The sequence below is a fragment of the Gopherus flavomarginatus genome, chromosome 1, assembly GCF_025201925.1.
Source record: "Gopherus flavomarginatus isolate rGopFla2 chromosome 1, rGopFla2.mat.asm, whole genome shotgun sequence".
NCBI classification, from domain to species: domain Eukaryota; kingdom Metazoa; phylum Chordata; order Testudines; family Testudinidae; genus Gopherus; species Gopherus flavomarginatus.
This window is the reverse complement of record NC_066617.1, coordinates 152,906,728-152,923,315: the sequence shown is the minus strand read 5'-3', so window position 1 is coordinate 152,923,315 and position 16,588 is coordinate 152,906,728. Positions and strand designations below refer to the sequence as shown.

The 16,588-nt window shown below is 44.2% G+C and overlaps 1 protein-coding gene across 2 annotated transcripts in view; it reads left to right on the top strand.

The window, feature by feature from the left end:
- The window catches only part of CASP2 (caspase 2), a 33,845-nt gene extending 19,842 nt beyond the window's left edge, over positions 1-14,003 (top strand). For both annotated transcript variants that reach the window (XM_050944182.1, XM_050944200.1), the window contains exons 9-11: positions 12,011-12,160; positions 12,347-12,456; positions 13,357-14,003. In XM_050944182.1, coding sequence (XP_050800139.1) covers positions 12,011-12,160; positions 12,347-12,456; positions 13,357-13,491 — 395 coding nt within the window. In that variant the 3' untranslated portion in view covers positions 13,492-14,003. The remainder of the gene's footprint in view (positions 1-12,010; positions 12,161-12,346; positions 12,457-13,356) is intronic.
- The last annotated feature ends 2,585 nt before the right edge of the window (positions 14,004-16,588 follow it).

Genomic DNA, 16,588 nt, shown 5'->3' with positions numbered 1-16,588 from the left:
TTTTTTGTTCCTTTCATCCTCTTCAACACAGCTTCCTCCTGAGAAGCAACACTTCTCATGATGTTTCATTTGGGCAACCAGGCCTTGCATTTCTTTGTTGCACTGTTTGCATTTTGCACGCATGCCTGTCTTACCCACAGTTAGAGGAACTTCATTAAAATATTCCCAAACTGGCTCTCTTTTAGGGTCTGCTGCCATTCTAGGTTTTCCCTGCTAGTGAGAGAATGGTATGGTAGATGTCAAATCAATGAAGGCTACACTCAGAAAGACCTCAGACTTCTGGAATATGCTGCTCAAACAGTTTCACTTTTGTTTCTACTGTGTGTCCCCCCCCTTCTCACACTCATATCCAAACTTATTCTCCTTGTCCAGATCTATTCTGCCCCCAGCAATCTTCTATCCATTGAACTTTTTGAAACTTTGCACTTTTAGAGGTGCACAAATTTGCAAAGGGATGGTAGGGTTTAGGGCTGTTATTTCTCACCTCTGTAAATTTATTTTAAAACATTTTTGCTGTTAACAAGCATGTTATCTCTGGAGACACAAATCCACAGTTTGAGAACTGCAGAACTAAGCATCTCTGATGGTATCTTCTAGACTGAGCCCCAGGGAGTAGATAGAAAGATTAACCTAAATAATCTATACAAAAGCCCCTGGAACCTCATAAGATGAACTATTGGAACTCATTTACAAACCTTTTCTTAAACATTACATGACTCTATTGTCGCAGACTATAGAATTAGAATTTATAATCCCTATTCCATGATGAGATATCTTTGAGCTTTTATGTATCTTAATTAAAACTATCTTTAGATAGGTTTTTCCCTCAAAAAGCATTATTAAAAAAATCCACTTTAAATAAAACTGATTTTTTATTTAAAAAATAATTTGATTTTTATCCACCCTGAATGAGATGTAGAATGATCCAGAGAATATTATTATACCTCTACATAAATCACTGATGTGCCCTCATATGGATAATGTCTGTGTTCAGCATTGGTAATCCCATTTCCAAACAGATATTGCACCATTAGAGGGATTCAGAAAAGAGGAGACTGATTAAGGGCCTGGAAAATCTCTTGTATGAAGAGACAGAAAAGATTGGGATTGCTCCTTAAAAATAAGACTGGGGGTGTTGCAGGCACAGAGGGTGCCCGAGGCAAGCAACAGTGGTTCGTGCCTGGAGTGCTTAGCGCCAATGAACACACACCAGGGTGGAGAAGTAAGCAAAGTTTATTTGAGATCTCAAAGCGCTGCTGGGAGACTTGACATGCCTCAAATCCAGCACCCCTACACAAGCAGCTTTTCCCTTTTTATAAGTTTTTTTTTTTTCTCTTTCTTCTTCCTCCCCCTGTAGCAATTACGTAAGCGCAGGTGCATTAATTAATCTTGGCCGCGGCAGCTCGTTAGTAAGTTTTCCTTCTGCAGGTTATCTTGTCCTTCTACTAAAGGTGCACAGGCCTCATTATTTCTGCTTTAGACCAGTTAGAACTGTTGCAACTGATAACGGCTGTTACACCTGGCCTTTTAGGTCAATTAAAGTTCAAACATGGAGGGACTCTTGTCTGCTGAGGCCTAAAACCAGGAAGGCTCCATACCCTTGTGGCCTTCCAACCTCCAAAGTTACTTAGGGTTATTCTTAGTGACACCAACAACTCCCTCCTTTGAGAATACTCAGACTTTTGGCTGAGTGTTCTCACATTTAAAGGATAACATGATTTAGCTCTAGGGAGCTGAAGTGCTTTACAGCAAGCAAGCAAGAGAAGAGTAACAATACACAACAACACACCAGTGAGCAGGAGGTGAACAATGCCTTCCCCTAGTTCTCCCAGGTTGAGTAACCAGCCCCAGAGGGAATCAGAAATAGTGGGTTTCCTTTCCTGGGCCTTCCACTGTTCAAAAGCCTGTTCGGCTGACAGGATGTGCTTGTTAATATCCTGTGCGCTTTCTGGGACATAAGTACAGCATTCATCCCCTATAAGGGCGCACACCCCGCCCTGGGAAGCCACACTTCCACCCAGGAAGTGTCCACGTATGTCTCGATGATCACAGATCAGATGGTATTTCTGATGCATCTGTAAGGGCAGTGGGCCAAGTCTGGTACTCAAGATCACTCCAAATGGCCATCAGCTGGTCATTCAGGAAATCGCGAATTCCTAAACATACTAGATCCCACTGCAATGCCTTCCCAGCCTCAGTGATATTCAATACCATCTTTCCTTGGTGTAGTACTATAATACACCTGTTATTTAACTATTCTCAGGTACTTTCAAAATGCATCGACATTAATAGCATAGGAGGGGGGGTTACATTATTAGTCACTCTCCAGGACACAGGGCGCAGCCTGTAGAATAAACCCCAAGCTCCAGTCAATACCACATTCCCAAGCATGGGTCCCACAAATGTCCTCAGACCAGTGTATAATTCTTTCTCTCTTCACCAGGGTCAGTTCTTAATGTCCTTTCTAGGAATTCCTGGACTTTGGCAATTTCTGAGTGTTCCTTCTTCTTTCCCGAAACAGTCGTGGTTCAGCATCCTACAGGGGAGAGGTTACCAGCACATCATCCTGTAATGGTTTTGATTCTTCTAGAAAAATTCAAAGGCACAGTAGATCTGTCAGTGGACAAGGGAGAGGTTACTAGCACTTCACCTTGTACTTTTTCCCTGCTGTCCAGAAGGCACAGTGGAGCTAGAAGGCGAAATAGGCTAATCATCAGTAGGAGAATTCTCCCGATGTGGAGGGGTCTTTTTGCAGTAAGAATCTTGGGTCCAAGCAGTCAGTCTTTGGCACTTCACAGTGGTGTTGGTAGGTAGCAGGACTTAATAAGGGCCTTTCCAGGGTGGAGCCAGAGCAGTCTTTCGTTGGTGGACCTTTACATCAATCCCGTCTCCTAGTTCCAAGGAGTGTCAGGGCTCCTAGGGTCTTTGGGTAGCGCTTCTTTACCTGTGAGAAAAGAAACTTAACACATTTCATTAGTGCCTGGCAATGTTTTGCAAATCTCATAGCTGCGTGGGCAAATTCAAGCCCTGCTTTTCCTGGTTGTTAGCCAAGTCTTAACTGTGAGCAGTGTCCTTGAATGGAGTCAGTGTCTTATCTATAGCCTGAGCTTGCTATTTTTTTTTTTTTTTTCAGTTAATTCATTCTGTTTTGTCCTTCTTCCCTTCTTGGCTTCTTTTAAGCTGCAAAGGAAACTTCCACTTTTTACTTATACACCTTTTTCTCAACAATGAAGACATAAACATTGTCATTATACAGTACATTAGTCTTATTATTTAATATATGCCACACACACCCTTTTACTAAAATAACCTTATTACAGAGCTTTGGAGCAACAAGCCAGGACAAGCACACCCACTTTGAGGAGTTCACTCAATACAACCTCTAGCCTTCCACCATCCCCAGCCCTCTGGCTAGAAATCTGAGGTAGCCAGAAAGATCCCATGTACAATATGGGGAGTGGGTTAACTTTTCATGTCTTTGCTTTAAAAGACTGTTGGTATGCAAATTTTAACAACAATTTTTGCAATTAACAATTTGGCCAATGAAATTTCTTTTCCTTACTTAAGGAAATGCATTAGACTTTAGTATATCACATTCTCCTGATTTATCCAAACACTTTGTATTCCAAGTTGAACAAGACAAGTATCTGCATTTTAATTTAACCTTTTTGTTTAATTTTAAAATAGACTATTCTATGAAAATATTAAACACAACAATTCCAGCCACAAGACAAACACCACAGGACAGAACATAGAACACAAAACATGATTCCTATTATGCCAGTAAATGCATGGTACATTGAATGCTGTTCAGCTGGCCTCAGTTTTCTCTGGTTATCTGAAAGACAAAAAAACAGAGGTCTACCCACCCCTTCTGGGCAGACAATCATCGCTTGAAATATACAAATACCCTTGTTGACTTCAGGCAAAACAGAGGAATTACCCCATATTTTCTTGTATTTGTTTCATAGGCAGCCCAGGTTTTCAATTACATAACACTGTATACATTCTTCAGCTAATTCAACTAAATTGTTCGTAGCCAAATCAAATGATTGCAATCCAATAATTGCTTTGCCTGAATTTATTCACAAACGTTTCACAGACACCAAGAACTTTCCTCTTTAGCATTTTTACGAAGTTCAACTGCTGTTCCCTCCAGCAACTACAGAGTTCACTTCTCACTCTCCCTTAAATCACTTGCTTGTCTCCCAACAGCCACTTTTATCAACTTAACTCACCATTCCAAGTAAGTCCTGGGTATTTGAAATCCCCATGCTTACACTTACTGACTCCTTCCTTCCACTACACCCTTAAAGTTTTCCAACCCGTTTTCCAATCTCTCTGTCTGTTGCCTGCCCGCCTGGGCCCGATCCTGCTTTTCTTGCTGAACTGTCCCTTCCATGGGCACCAACTTGTTCCACTACCAGTTTAGCTAGGAGGGTGGGCTTCTCAACTAGCCCCCACCCCTCCTGTTCTCTTCCCTTAAACATTCTTACTCACAAGACTACCCGAGTCCTCCCTCGTGAGGCTTGTCACCTGGACAAAAACACATGGCCCATTGGGCAAAGGCCATTTACTTAACATATAATCCAACCCCCTTTAGAGGGTTTACCCAAAGACCCATCCATCTGTCTGCTGACACTTAAACAGAAGAGAGAATTACACAGAGCAGAGGAACTTACAGTCTAAGCCAGGCTTTCCCACTTCTATACACTGACCGCTACAGGGGACGAGACAGAAGGATCTCAATTCGACCTCAGAGCTTCCTCGCACGCATGGCTTCCACTCTGAGGAATTACGAACGAGAGGTTCAGTTCCGCCCACACTCCTAACGCCCAAATGAACAGAGCATAAAAACAACAGTAACCGGTTAAACAGAACAGAACCAGAACCAGATAGCGTTTTCTTATTCTATTAGGACTCACTTTTACTCATGCAGTTCTCAACATATAACACCAACAGTACCAAGCAAAGCAAACATAAAATAACAAGGGTAAAACAAATAGATGGTGTAAATTCTGCAGGGCTCCCCCCTTCTTAATTGCTCACCAAACTGTGACAAATTTCTGTTACCAATCTATCCCTCGTGTCAGGTGATCAGGCTGACACTACAGGATCATTGGGGGAAGATAAAGAAAACACACCATATAACTGAATTTTTAAAGCTCCAATAATAAAACAACAACGGAGAGTGTTGGGAACGCTCCCTCATCACTCAGGAAAATATTAATGCCCCAAGCCCGAAGCCCCTTTCATACTCACACACGTACGTCCAGACTGGCCACTTCTCTGTATAATGTTCAGAGAAGGGGGAGAGGTGGACGGGAGATTATCCTGTATGCAGCTTGTCCAGAATTTCCAACATGCTTCTGCTCTTGGGAGGGCTGTTCTCTTACACCCTGGAATCTCCTGCAGTGTCTCTTTCAGAGATTCCAGTCCAGGTCGGCTGCCTGTGGCTTCTTTGGTGTCACCAAGCCACACCGGCTCCGGGGTCACAAAGGCACACTGTTGGATCTTACTGGACAGTTAAGCTTTGCAAATGTAATCTCAGTTCTGTAACTTGTATTGCCTTTGGTTCGCCTCTGTCTATATTTTTTTCCTTCACAGCCAGTTGGGGCCGAAAGCAGTTTTTCTTTGTACTTAGCATAGTCTGCGTTGATTCTTGATCTTGAACGCAGAGCAACCCCTCCCTTCCATCCCTGGGCCAAGATGATTTTTAAATTAACCCTTTCCTTTCCTCAGTAGACAAATTTGCTCATGCTGTGTCAGGGCTTTTTGGTGATTAAACCCTCCTCTTAGATGTATGATCTTATCTAGATTGAAGTACCTTCTAGTGGGCATTGTTTAGATGGATTTTCACGTGTGTAAATATTCCAATTCTCTAAATACCTGCAGGTGGTTGAACCATAATGTACGTACATGTAATATGCGGGGGTACACTTAGGGAGTGAGATGGAATGTTTAGACTGCCCCCCCTCATTTTCCACTTACACACACAGGGAGTGTGCCCTGTCCGCGCTAGCGGCTCATAAACTAAGGATTTTTCCCTACAGGGTACTCACACAGGAGAGGCTAACGAGGATGGCCACGACCCTCCTACACCTCCCTTCAGCAAAGAGCGTTGGCTAGTCTCTGGGAGACTGCGCCGCTTACTGTGATTGCATCCAGTGAGATGATCAGACTATCAGTAGCCCACACGGAAAGGAAAGGGGAAGGGAAGATGGGTACACGCACTCCTAGACCCAGGCAGCTTCCTCACCGGACGATGCCAGGCCGAGTCAGCCCACCATGGGTCGGATCTCCTACAGATCCACTAGTTACCGGGCTTGCGTTAGAGTAGTCCTGGTCACGAGCTTTTGCTTCACAGGGTACTCTGGGCATCTTCCGGTAACAGTCACTCACACTGGCCCCCAGTACCATTCTGCATCTGATCTTGCTTTTTAGCTACAACAGGGAGAGAGTGCACTAGGACATAGGGTTTCCCCTTTCTAAACAGGTCCCTCCTTTGTCCCTGCACTATCCCTAACCTGCTTTTGAATCCTTGCATTCCGCCAGACAGGGGGAAGAACAGGAGCGACGGTGGGGGATTTTTACAAGAGCTCTCCATACAAACAGCTTCAGAAGCTACCCGTTCGCTGACAAAACAGGAGTAATTAGAGAATCGTGTTATAATTAAGTGATCCTTCCGGTGGCCATCTTTCTGGTCCTCTAGTTGATATTGAGGCCAGTCTACTATACAGAACTTTTTAGTTTGCTTTTAGTTAGTGGATCTGATCCAAACACTTCCCAATTCTCTAGAATGCATTCTAAGGGTGTACACCATGCCCTGCCTGTACTCTGTCCCTACCCCATATCCTAGGGTGACACTGGGCGTCCCCAGGTCATAACAGGCAAAAATCCAGACCACTGGACTGTTCCTACCTTATCCAAGGGACCGGTTCCTCACTGTCGCCCTCAACTGCTTCTCCACTACTCGAGCACATTGCACCGTTGTGCCCTCTGGGGTCGGTCGAACTGTGTCTCCGCCGAGGCCCCCGGTGAAGTCACCAGTGCGCGCTGGGCGTCGGTCGTCGCTGCGATCCGTCAGCCACCGAGAGGGGTCCAGGCAAGGCTGATTTTAGCCTCGAGGCCCACCCAGGGACACCAAAACTGTTGCAGGCACAGAGGGTGCCCGAGGCAAGCAACAGTGGTTCGCGCCTGGAGTGCTTAGCGCCAATGAACACACACCAGGGTGGAGAAGCAAGCAAAGTTTATCTGAGATCTCAAAGCGCTGCTGGGAGACTTGACATGCCTCAGATCCAGCACCCCTACACAAGCGGCTTTTCCCTTTTTATAAGTTTTTTTTTTTCTCTTTCTTCTTCTTCCCCCTGTAGCAATTACGTAAGTACAGGTGCATTAAGTAATCTTGGCCGCGGCAGCTCGTTAGTAAGTTTTCCTTCTGCAAGTTATCTTGTCCTTCTACTAAAGGTGCACAGGCCTCATTATTTCTGCTTTAGACCAGTTAGAACTGTTGCAACTGATAACGGCTGTTACACTTGGCCTTTTAGGTCGCTTAAAGTTCAAACATGGAGGGACTTTTGTCTGCTGAAGCCTAAAACCAGGATGGCTCCATACCCTTGTGACCTTCCAACCTCCCAAGTTACTTAGGGTTATTCTTAGTGACACCAACAAGGGGGCACATAAGTCTGCAGTGACTGGTCTGCAAAAGGTAGAGCAAGTAATCTGTTCTCCTGTCTCCTAACAAAAGGACAAAGGAAAAGTCAATTACATTAAAAAATGTGAAATTTCACACAATAAAGCAATACTTTTTTGGATTGGGGAACTCTGTCACTGGCAGTCATTGTGCCCAAGATCCAAAAGGAGACTGGATATCATAGAACTGGAAGGGACCTCAAAAGGTCATCTACTCCAGTCCCTTGCACTCAAGGCAGGACTATGTCTTATTTAGACCATCCCTGACAGGTGTTTGTCCAACCTGCTCTTAAAAATCTGCAATGGTGGAGATTCCACAACCTCCCTAGGGAATTTATTCCAGTGCTTAGCCACTCTGACAAAGTTTTTCCTAATGTCCAACCTAAACCATTCTTGCTGCAATTGAAGCCCATTGCTGCTGTTTCTATCCTCAGAGGTTAATGAGGGAATTTTTTCTCCCTCCTCCTTGTAATAACGTTTTTATGTACTTGGAAGCTTTTATGTCCCCTCTCAGTCTTCTCTTCTCCAGACTAAACAAACCCAATTTTTTTTCAACCTTCCCTCACAGGTCATTAACCTTAATTGTTTTTGTTGCTCTTCTCTGGACTTTCTCCAATGTGTCCACATCTTTTCCTGAAACGTGGTGCATAGAACTGGACACACTACTCCAGTTGAGGCCTAATCAGCACAGAGTAGAGTGGAAGAATTACTTCTCGTGTCTTGCTTACAATATTTCTGCTAATACAGCCCAGAATGATGTTTGCTTTTTTTTGCAACAGCATTACACTGACTCATGTTTAGCTTGTGATCCACTGTGACCCCCAGATCCCTTTCCGCAGTACTCCTTCCTAGGCAGTCATTTCCCATTTTGTATGTGTACAACTGATTGTTCCTTCCTAAGTGGAGTACTTTGCATTTGTCCTTATTGAGTTTCTTCCTGTTTATTTCATACCATTTCTCCAGATCAGTTTGAATTTGAATCCTATCCTCCAAAGCACTTGCAACCCCTCCCAGCTTGGTATCATTCACAAACTTTATAAGTGTTGTGACAAAGTTCCTCCTCTACTCTGCTGGGTCCAGTGCTTGTTGGCAGATTTGCTCACCTCAGTGATCTTCCCCACAGTCTGGGTCAACTCCTTCTGTGTCTGATCAGGAGTTGGGAGGTTTGGGGGGAACCCAGTCCTGCCCTCTACTCTGGGTTCCAGCCCAGGGCCCTGTGGATTGCAGGTGTCTATAGTGCCTCCTGTAACAGCTGCATGACAGCTACAACTCCCTGGGTTACTTCTCCATGGCCTCGTCCAAACACCTTCTTTATCCTCACCACAGGACCTTCCTCCTGGTGTCTGATAACACTTGTACTCCTTAGTCCTCCGGCAGCACTCACTCTCAGCTCCTCTCACACACTTTCTCTCTTCTAGCTTCCCCTAGCCTGACTGGAGTGAGTTCCTTTTTAAACCCAGGTGCCTTGATTAGCCTGCCTTGATTGACTGCAGGTGTTCTAATCAGCCTGTCTTCCTTAACTAGAGTAATCTGGAACCTGCTAGAACCAGTTCAGCCCCTGCTCTGGTCACTCAGGGAACAGAAAACTACTCATCCAGTGACCAGTATATTTTCCCTCTACCAGACTCCTGTACCCCACTGGTTTGGGTCTGTCACAGTGTACTGTCTATGCCTTTATCTAAATTGCTGATATTGAACAGAGCTGGATCCAGAACCAGTCCCTGCGGGACCCCACTCATTATGCCTTTCCAGTTTGACTGTGAACCACTGATAACTACTCCCTGGGAATGATTTTCCAACCAGTTATTCACCCACCTTATGGCATGCTCCATCTAGGTTGTATTTCCCTAGTTTGTTTATGAGAAGGTCATGCGAGACAGTATCAAAAGCCTTACTAAAGTCAAGATATACCACATGTACTGTTCCGTCCACACTCACTCATTCTCTCTCTCTCTCTCTCTCTCTCTCTCTCTCTCTTCTCCCCCCAAGGCTTGTTACCCTGTCAGGTTGGTTTGACACTATTTTGTTCTTGACAAATCCATGTTAACTGTTGTCACTTTATTATCTTCTAGGTGTTTCCAAGTTGATTGCTTAATTATTTGCTCCATTATCTTTCCAGCTACAGAAGTTAAGCTGACTGATCTGTAATTCCCCGGGTTGTCCTTATTTCCCTTTTAATAGATGGGCACTATATTTGCCCTCTTCCAGCCTTTTGAAATGTCTCCTGTCTTCTGTGACTTTTCAAAGATAATTGCTAATAGCTCAGATATCTCCTCAGTCAGCTCCTTGAGTATTCTAGGATGCATTTCATCAGGCCCTAGTGATTTCAAGACATCTAACTTGTCTAAGTTTTGACTTGTTCTTTCCCTATTTTAGATCCTGATTCTGCCTCATTTTCATTGGCATTCACTATATTAGATGTCCAATTGCCACCAATCTTCTTGGTGAAAACCAAAACAAAGAAGTCATTAAGCACTTCTGCCATTTCCACATTTTCTGTTATTGTTCCCCTCCCCCCACTGAGTAATGGGCCTGCCCTGTCCTTGTTCTTCCTCTTGCTTGTTTCCTTTTATGTCCCTAGCCTGTTTGATCTCATTTTGTGCCTTGGCTTTTCTAACTTTGTCCCTACATACTTGAGTTATTTGTTTGTATTCATCCTTTGTAATTTGACCAAGTTTCCACTTTTTGTAGGACTCTTTTTTTTTTTTTTTTGAGTTTCAGATCATCGAAGATCTCCTGGTTAAGCTAGGATGGTCTCTTGCCATACTTCATATCTCTTCTACGCAGTGGGATAGTTTGCTCTTGTGCCCTTAATAATGTCTCTTTGAAAAAAATGGCAACTGTCTTCAATTGTTTTTCCCCTTAGACTTGCTTCCCGTGGGATTTTACCTACCAACTCCCTGAGTTTGCTAAAGTCTGCCTTCTTGAAACCATTGTCTTTATTGTGCTTTTCTCCCTCCTACCATTCCTTAGAATCATAAACTCTACCATTTCATGATTATCCATAAAAATGTTCAGAGTTCTCCACTAATGCTAACAAATTCTGGAAGGGATTTTAAGTACACTTAAGCTAGTTAAAGACCTGCATGAGACCTAATGTAGGGGGGACTTTATCTCCCATCAGTCTGCTATGATGTTCTTACACTTTCCTTTGAAGTAGCTGGAGTTGGCTACTGTCAGAGACAGGACACTGAACTAAATGGATCTGGAGTTTGATTCAGTATGGCAATCTCTGTTCCCATGCGCCCCTTCAGGTCTTTTCATTTAAGGGTTGAGAGAGTTTGCAGTTCAGATCTGAGTCTTCCAAAGAGCACTTAGTGAAAAGCACTGAAGACACCAGGCTTTATATCCTCAAAATGTCTAAGGTAGAAAACATTCAGGAGGGGAAAAAATGTTAAAAAGAGAACCAAAATCCCTTCAGTCATCATATGTTATAAAGAACTAAAAAAAAAAAAACACTATTTTTTTTCTTTGCAGGTCCCCTTTAGCTGTGTAGGGGAATGCAGACTCAGGTCATCCCTAGTCTGGTCAGACTGAGTCAGTTCATTGCAGCAAGCTGTACGCTAGCATGTTTTGGTATCCCCTTCTATTCATGCACTGTCAAGGCTCTTAATTTTTAAATAGTATTTTTAGTCTTCATGGCTGTATAGAGAATCTGTCCAAAAGTGGAGCCAGTGCAGGGATTCCTGATTTCATCTAAAGATAGAGAAGACTAATAGTTTTAAATGGATTCTGTTGGAACTGTTGATATTGTGAACTGCTATTTTAGCTGAAACATCCTGCTATCCTGGGATTGAGGGGAAGATTTGGGATTTTACTGGGGATTTGGAGTTGTGTCCAAGGTTTGAAGAGAGTGCTGCAACTTCCCAACACACCTAAATTCTCAGTGATTATAAAGCTATGCCACTGTAATATATAGACACTGAATAATAGATAGTGATACTGCAGCAGTGATACTAAATTAACTACAGTAGTAGTGTGGGCTTAGTCAGCACTATATTAACAGAGTTACTATTGCTTCCAGTAATCACAGAAGACCAAATGTAGAAGGAAAGAGGAGTTTAAATGTTATAGGCAAGGAAAAAGAGATTTTCTGTTGAAATTTGAGAAGACACAGATACAGAAATGCAGGAGCTGTAGAGAAGTGTTTTGTGCTAACAGCTATGACGTTGGGTCCTGGACAAAGGAAGCCAGGATTATACAAGCAGATAGAACTCAGTGACTGGGGGGAATATGAGAAGACTGCACAATAGGTTTGGGAGTAACTTGTTCCACTTTTTTTTTTTCTTTCTCTCTTCCGCCCCCACCCTCCCCTTAGATGAGACGGACCAGGGAGTGGATCAGAGGGATGGGAAAGAGCGCTCTGATTCTCCAGGCTGCGAGGAGAGTGATGCCAACAAAGAGGAGAATCCCAGGCTGCGTTTGCCCACACGTTCGGACATGATCTGTGGCTATGCCTCTCTGAAAGGTATCGGGGAGGGTCCCATAGAGGTGTCTGTCTCCCAGTCTGTGAGGGTGTTAAAGGTGGTAGCCCTCCTCTGAGCTTCAGCAGTTCCCCCGTGTGTGTGTCCCCTAGAGACTTCCTTCTCTGGATCTCCCTGTGTTTGTCCCTCTCTCTTTTCACCATGGGCTGATGCACTTTTTACGTTTTCAGGCACAGCTGCCATGCGAAATACCAAGCGTGGATCCTGGTATATTGAGGCTCTCACTTCTGTGTTTGCCGAGGATTCTCAAAACATGCATGTGGCTGATATGTTGGTGAAGGTAAGCTGAGACATCCCTATCCTGCATTTGCCTGGTTCTTGCAGTGTCTTATGCTTCAAGTTCTTAGGCCTGAACTGCCCAAAGAAGAGTGCTCCTGCCCCACACTCTACAGCAGAGGTTCTCGAACTAGGGGGCATGCATCCCTGGGAGGGGTACAGAATGTATTCTGAGGGGACATGAAAAGCTTTAGGAGAGAAGTGGTTGCTGGCCAGGCACCTAGCTCTGAAGACAGCGCCATTGCCAGCAGCAGTGGAGGGTGGCAATGCCTGGCCAGCAGCTGCCGTTCTCCACTCTGCCTTCAGAGCTGGGTAGTGGTACAGGTCTGTCGCATTTTACGCGCATTTAACATACGCGATTTCAGCTTTACGTGGTTGGCAAAAAAAAAAAAAAAAAGAGAGAAATAACAATTTTAATACTGTAACTGTAGTGCGGGCAATTCCAGCCACCATTTAACTCAATGTAATTTTGACTATACATGATTTTCGCTTTACGTGCTAACTGCGGAATGGAACCCCCGCATAAGATGAGACTCGCCTGTATATACTTGTGTGGTGGTGGCTTGGGGGGCATAAACAACTATAAACACACAGAAGGGGGGCTGCAATTAAGTAAGTTGGAGGAAAAACTGCTCTGTGGTACCTCCTGCTGTGAATGGCCATGGCAGAGCCCTCTACATCCATTGCTCCTGCACCATTATCTATAGAGCCTTCTGCTAGGAGATACTGAGGCAGTTTGCTAGAACTAATTCTCTGTGGTGTCTCTACCTGAGAGAGCCTTGGATTGGATTAACTGGTTGATCTGTTTGTTGTGGCTTGTATCACTTATACCCCAGCAATGAGGTTTTCCTTAGCTCTGTTTCCTTTGTTTCTCAAACCACCTCCTGTTTGTTTCATCTTTCAGGTGAATAGACTAATCAAGCAGCGAGAAGGCTATGCCCCTGGCACAGAGTTCCACCGATGTAAGGAGATGTCAGAGTACTGTAGCACACTCTGCCAAGACCTTTACCTTTTCCCTGGCTATGTTCCTAGGAACTAACACTGCTGTTCTTGCTCTGATGGATGTTCTGACAAAGCTTTAATGTGGACAGCTATACTTTTATTGCTGTCAGTCTGGGCATCTGACAGTGCAGCCCACAACAGGAAGTGCCCCTTCAAGATTGAGTGCTCTTCCTGCTTGTGTGAATCTCGCTAACTCCTCTCTGTCTGGGAGAATCTTGCAACTGTTGGTGACCCCCAACTCAGTTCAAGGTTTAAAACTTTAAAGGTTCCACTGGCTTGTCTCACTTTTAGCTGCTGGGCCAGGGGGAATCAGGGCTGCGATGACAGCACATTCTGAATAAAAGAAAACCTGTGGACATTGGTAGCCAGGAATATGAAATCAGAATCAGCCTTTCCTTTTTAAATTTTGGAAAACTTGGGTCTGTTTCTAAAGAAAACAAGTTCTATATCGTTTTTATAAATTGCTGCTTAATTTTTTTATACCGTTTAACTTCTTATGACTTTTTAAAAAGTTATCTGCCTGGTTTCCCAAGCAGCAGGGTTTACAGCTATGAAGGACAGGAAGGGATACCCGTCCCTGAAGTCAGGAGAGACCTTCCTCCCAGTAAAACAGAATTTCTCACCACTGAAAGTCCATGGTGAAGGTTTTCGCTTTATTTCCAAGATACACCCAAGTTTGACACACTCATCTACTTTGGTTTGGTGTGTTGGTTTTTTTGTTTGTTTTTTTTAAGTCCTGATATTTTGCATGTGTTTTCTGTAGCCATAGGAGAGAGAGTCAGATTAGCTGGAAAAGACATTGTTGAGACCTAGCTCTGAAAGCAAAGGTATGGTTCTATTTTAGAAGTCTAATTCTGTCTTGGAAATATTTTGAATCTGGGAACTCCAGGCTTGTTTCCCTCATGAGTTCCAAATGTGAATTAGTGCACAGTTTTTGTAACACCCACATCTAGTTCCTGTGGTTTTCTGACCATTCAAATCCTTCAGCAGGCTTCTGATGAGTCTATAAATTGTCCCAAGCTTGCGGATTCCTTGTCTTTTGTTTAAGAAATGTATAAATTTTTTCCTTGCAAAGAGCCTGTTACTTTGTTTCTTCATCACAGTGATTTTTTTTCTTTCCTTTCAAAGTTTCTTTAAAAAAGAATTCAGCTTCACTTCCCCCCCATTAACTTTTGCTCCCCAACTATGGGCAGCTAGAGATCTTTTGCTTGTCCACTGTTCAGTGCCATCACACAGGACCAGTCAGAGAGAAGAGATGGAGTAGGACACTCCATCTTTTGGAATCTATCTATGCATACTCTTTTCCAGTACAGTAACTCCTCACTTAAAGTCATCCTGGTTAACGCTGTTTCCTTGTTACGTTGCTGATCGATTAGAGAACATGCTCGTTTAAAGTTGCGCAATGCTCCCTTATAATGTTTGGCAGTCGCCTGCTTTGTCCTCCACTTGCAGAAAGAGCAGCCTATTGTAGCTAGCTGGTGGGGGCTTGGAACCAAGATGGACCAGCAGCCCCGCTATCAGCTCTCCACTCCCCTAAGTTCCTTGTGTGGCACCTGCTCAGCGGACTATCAATTGCTGGCAGTTCAGCTGTCCCTCCCCCCACTGCCATGTGCTGCTCCTGCCCTCTGTCTTGAAGCTGCTCCCGGGAGCCTCCTGCTTGCTGTGTGGTGGGGGAGAAGAGGTTGCTAATGTCAGGGTGTCCCCCCCCCCGCTCCACCCCGCTTCCCCATCTCCATAAAGCCGAGGGGGAGGGGGACATTACAGGGCTCAGGACAGAGGGAGCTTGCTAGCAGCAGCTGCTGTCTCAACTTGCTGATCTACTTAAAAAGGCAGTGTAGTCGGGTCAGCGTATTTAAAGGGGCAATGTGCAACACGCATGCGCGCACACACAGTGTGTCTTTGTCTGCCATGCTGTCTCCTTGCCCTCCATTTGTGCAGTCTTGTAGAGTGTGAGGCTTCATTAACAATGTGTTAACCTTTGAGGGCTCAGCTGAGTGCTAGTTCATCATTCAGCACTATGGCATTCCCTGGGAAATATTCCACCCTCTGATTCCAGCACCTCAGCCAAGCTTCACAATCATCATTGCTGTGTACAGTATTAAATTGTTCTTTAAAACTTATAGTGTGTGTATATAATTTATTTACATTAATTCTTATGGGGAAATTGGCCTCACTTAACATCATTTTGCTTAAATTCACATTTTTCAGGAACATAACTACAACATTAAGCGAGAATTTACTGTACTGTAATTGTCTCCCACTTCAGGACCTGCCCTGGGATGTGATCAGGGAGATAAAAGGCCATTCTGCACCCTCCCTTTGTTGTCTTCTTGTGTGTTTCATGGCAAGCAAATCCCAGGAGTGTTGGATTATGGTCTGACTTTCTGAGCCTACTTTTTCCCTACTCCATGGCAGCGTGTTAGCAGTCCCCTCATCTAGATTACTCTGTCTCTCCTTTTCCCAGGATCTTTCTTATTTAAAAAAAAAAAACAAACAAGCCTACAATAATTTTAGAATATTTCTGGAGGGAGGCCAGAAGGCTGGTTGTCTGCTTCCTCCTTGCTCTGCCTAGCAGATATGAAGGTCATATTCTTTCAGTTAAAAGGTGTGCTGCACGGATATCCATCCTACACACAGTAGCTGAGGAGCAGAATACCAGTGACCACGTCTGCCAGTTGGCACTTACCTTGGAGCTCAAGATAGCAACTCGGGATATTTCCTCTCTGGATGAGAAGTCTTCCTCTGGGTGCTCCTTCCTCAGAAGTAATACAGTGTTTCGCAATGGACACGTGTCAGTGCGGCATCTCCTCTCTGTTTGGTGAAGGGAACTCCAGTAGAGCTGCACCAGGTCTCAATGTCACTGCCACTTTCATATATACTTTTTTTGTATGCCTGTATGTACTGCTTCTGGATGCCAAAATACAGAGTTCATGTTTGGTTATATCTGTGTCTCATTTCCTGTCTGGAACACTGCGCCCTCTGTTTTTTACCCCCATAATAGAACTGTGTGTATGGAGAGAATTATGAATGAGCTTTTGTTCAGCAGTGCCCAGGGCCTCTGCTTGGGGAATTGTGTTCTTGTGCTATTGCCTAGGCATTCTGGTGTAGGCAGTGTGCCCAACTGAGGAACAGTG